The sequence below is a fragment of the Dendrobates tinctorius genome, unplaced genomic scaffold (genome assembly GCF_039654945.1).
Source record: "Dendrobates tinctorius isolate UK_male_01 unplaced genomic scaffold, ASM3965494v1 ptg000093l, whole genome shotgun sequence".
Classification (NCBI taxonomy): domain Eukaryota; kingdom Metazoa; phylum Chordata; class Amphibia; order Anura; family Dendrobatidae; genus Dendrobates; species Dendrobates tinctorius.
This window is the reverse complement of record NW_027361761.1, coordinates 6,497,951-6,502,241: the sequence shown is the minus strand read 5'-3', so window position 1 is coordinate 6,502,241 and position 4,291 is coordinate 6,497,951. Positions and strand designations below refer to the sequence as shown.

The 4,291-nt window shown below is 38.1% G+C and overlaps 1 protein-coding gene across 1 annotated transcript; it reads right to left on the bottom strand.

Moving 5' to 3' along the window:
* Window positions 1–1,382: 1,382 nt before the first annotated feature.
* Window positions 1,383–4,067, bottom strand: LOC141098656 (interleukin-17A-like). The gene is made up of 3 exons (XM_073586626.1): window positions 4,041–4,067; window positions 2,863–3,065; window positions 1,383–1,699 (listed from the first exon to the last, which is right to left on the bottom strand). Exons 1-3 carry the CDS (start codon window positions 4,065–4,067, stop codon window positions 1,462–1,464), a joined length of 468 nt encoding a protein of 155 aa, XP_073442727.1. The 3' UTR covers window positions 1,383–1,461.
* Between the last annotated feature and the right edge of the window lie 224 nt (window positions 4,068–4,291).

Here is a 4,291-nt window from a genome sequence, read left to right as displayed (position 1 = left end):
CCGCCTTGCACGACCCTGTATCTAGCGTACTCCTGTGTACACTTCTTGTATTATCCTGTACTCACCGTGCTTCTGTACGCTCGCCCTGCATTGTCCTATACCCTGCGTGTCCCTGTGTCCACGCTTTGCACACTCTTGTACGCTGCACATTCCCTGTTGATAGACACACTCACTCGTGTCTCCTGTGAGCCTGCCACCTGGTCCCAGCAGTCGATGTATCTCACCCCCTTGGGCTTGCCCCTGACACTCCCTGTATAGTGTGTGGTCCTCACTAGGTCAGCTCTCCCTAGGTGGGTTGGTGCCACTACCCATAGGGTCCACTCCAGGAGTCGTCACATCAGGATGGTCCAGAGGAGACATGGGAGAAGGTCATGTGGTCCGATAAGACCAAAATAGGACTTTTTGGTGTCAACTCCACTCACCGTGTGTGAAGGAAGAAGAAGAATGAGTCCAAACCCAAGAACACCATCGCATCCATGAAGCATGTTGGAGGAAACATCATACTTTGGGGTGCTTTTCTGCAAAGGGGACAGGATAGCTGCACCATATAGAAGGGAGGATGGATGGAGTCATGTAAAGATTTTGGCAAACAACTTCATTCACATGACAATGACCCAAAAACACACAGCTAGGGCAACTAAGGAGTGACTCCATAAGAAGCATTTCAACGTCCTGGAGTGGTCTCCAGACCTGACCCCAATGGAAAATCTTTGGAGGGAGCTGAAACAATGCTGCCCATTGACAGCCCCAAAACCTGAAAGATATGGAGAACATCTATATGGAGGAGTGGGACAAAATCCCTGCTGCCGTCTGTGCAAACTTGGTCAAGAACTACAGGAAATGTTTGACCTCTGTAATTGCAAACAAAATTTTCTGTACCAAATATTAAGTTCTGTTTTTCTATTGTAATAAATACTTATTTCATGTAAAAAAAAATGCAAATTAATTATGTAAAAATCACACAATGTGATTTTCTGTATTTTATTTTTAGTATTTGTCATTCACAGGTGAAGTGTACCTACGGTTAAAAACTGCAGACCTCTCCATTGTTTGTAGGTGGGAAAACTTGTAAAATTGTCAGTGTATCAAAAACTTATTTTCCACAGTGTATATTTAGGGGGCAATTTTTTTTTTTTTTTAATTTTCTATAAACCCTCAAAGTCATTGGCTCATTCAGTTACCAGTCCACACTTGTTCTTTCCAGCTTATGTTTTATTATTATTCCTTCACAAAGAAGAATAAATACATGGTATCACAGGTCATTTCCATATAAAAGTATAAATATATAAATACAAAAAAAATGTAAAAATTAAATAACAGTTAAAAATTGCAAAAAGAATGCTTGCACTTAACCAGTGCTATGTAAATTTTTGGTCAAAATTTGTATAAAACTTTCTACACATGATAAACGCGATAGATGTATGTCTTCGAGGATTTCTCTAATGCTGGAGCCTCTCCTCTTTACAGCTGCTCTTGGATGATGGGTCGTACACAAGTGCAACCCACTGTCACCATCTTTTTCTCCAGTTTGAAGACGGGGACGCATCCCTTCATCTCACGGTGAAGGACGAAGATCTCTTGTCTAATGGGGACGGAATTTAGGTTGTTGACCACATTCCCGTCGGCATCCATGCACCCGGCCATCTCACACTTGGCTTCGGCAATGACAATAGGGTGGCGGTTCATATTTCTGTCATAGCTAAGGGCAAAAAGGAAGCAAAATAATAAATGGAGATATTGATTTAACTTTGACTAAGCTACAATATATGTGAAGGAACAATATATGGGCGGTTAGATTGAAGCCAATGGCCTTTGGATCATGTGGGGAAAGGGGGCAGGATAGGTTGGCTCTGTAACGGGACCTGACATAAGGATCACCTCTATATAAGCAGTTCCAAAAAGATTGAAAGGGACTGACTTTAAAGGGCCAGCAAGCACAATATCCCCCTTTCCCGGTATTACCATGGCCTCCTCACCACTATTTTACTCTGTGATTGCAGTTTCACCTTCGTCGTTACTGTGTGAAACTATTTCTTAAAATAAGGTGAAACTTCCCAAAAACCACGGGATACTTTTTATACAATCCCAGGAAATGTAAACTTGCTAAACTATGCAAAAACAATCATGGTTTATAGACTTTTAGTCTGTGGTCACAACTTGCATTTTTGTACCATGTTTGCTGTGTTTTTGCTGCATTTTTGCAGTGCAGATTTGTCAGAAAACCTGAAGGATTTCCCAGAACCAGCAAAGAGAATAAGAATCCTGAAGTCTCATTCACACATTGCTTATGTATCACTTGCAGATTTGGTGCAGATTAATATCTGCAGCGCTAATTCTTTCAGCGTTTTTGCTGCAGATTTCATCCATACTAATGAGTGGGGGAAAATCTGCACCAAAAATGCAAAAAAAAAAAAAAAAAAAAGCAAACAAAAAAGAGCATTTTTGACTCTGCATTTTTTCCTGCCAAGAGATGCAGAAATGATGCAATACTTTCTGCACCAAATACTTAACGTGTGCACAGACAAAGTTATACACCATGAGACTGATGGATCCTCATCATGTGCTGAAACCTTGTTCTGGTATGTGTATATAGAATATCAGGTTTATGGCACCGTTATCCTAGTTTTTTTGCTGAACTATATGCTGTTAGCTGTTGTTTGTATCACTACTTCTCAGTTACCCCTCAATAAGCGGGGGCGGGGCTCCTGGAACAGCTCTAGGGCTGTATGAATGCTAGTTACGCCCCTGCTTAGTGCAGTATGTTTCTATTGCTGCTGCCTGTGCTCATGTATCACAATATTTAACAGAACATTATGTCTTCCATATAAAGCCTGTCTGATGATATTGGTGAATGCACATTACCTGTACTCCCAAGGAGAGGTGGAGCGCTTACTCACATCCCCGCTCTGGAGCAGGGAGTCCTGTCCTGTCAGGTTCAGGCTGATTTTCACTGTAGTTGGGAAATTTGTGATGGGAGGACAGACTCCTTTCTTGAGATGATGAAGATCCAGACTCTGGACGGTCATCAAGGTGGTGACTCCAAGGAGGAGCAAGAGGGCTGAGAACTGAATGTGAGAAGAATATTAGGTTACTATGTGTGGTATATTTATATGAATTTAATTCAATGTACTGGTTATGAGAATGACTAAGATAGAGAAAAAGAGTAACAGATAGGTAATATATAGATAGATGATAGATAGATAATAGATAGATAGATAATAGATAGATGGTCGATAGATAATAGATGGATAATAGATAGATAATGTATATTTAAATATATTAAATAGATAATAGATAGATAATAGACAGACAGATAAATAGATAATAGATAGATAATAGATATATAATAGATAGATAGATAGATGATACATAGATGAGATATAGATAATAGATAGATAATGTATATATATTTAATAGATAATAGATATATAGATAGATAGCTAATAGATAGATAGATAATAGACAAACAGATAAATATATAATAGATAGATAGATAATAGATATATAATTGATAGATAATAGATAGATAGATAGATAACAGATAGATAATAGATAGATAAACCTGTTTGAATCCCAGTTTAGTTATAATTGTATTGTACTATATGCAATATTGGTAAAAAATGCTCATTGTGATGAAAATTTTAATAAAATAACTTGATGGAAGCCAAATAAAAATAAAAATCCAATTGAATTATATTTGAATAATGGAATAATAATCTAAAATAAGAAAACAACAAATATATTATAATAGATTAAAAAGTAGCAATAATCAAAAGATCACCAAATAATATCTAAAATAGTCATCAATAACATCAACGACATGAAATAAATTTAAGACAAAATAGCAATTATCAACAATAGTATGAATATTATAATAACAGTAATATAAATTATAGAAAATAATAAAAAATAATATTAAGATAAAAAAGTGAATAAAATTAAATCTAGCACCAATTCTTTTACAAATAAAATTCCTCGTCAGCATATAGTGGCAGCGCGCTTGGATGCGGCACATTAGAGGCAGTCGGTGGGATTCTCACCTTGCAGGGTGCACTCAGGATGTCCATGGTGCTGCTGGATTCTGCTCTCCGGCTGTTGCTGGGCTGGAGCAGGTGAGGGCTGTGAGGTGCTTGATCGGCCCCTCTACATTATATAGAGAGCATGCCACTGAGATCTGGTTCAGCCTGTGGTTTCAGTGTGGAGCGGTTTCCTTTGTGACATTTTTGCACTAAACCAGGTTGGTATCAAGTAGGAAAGTGTTAGCAGAAATCATAGATGGTGACAGGCTTCC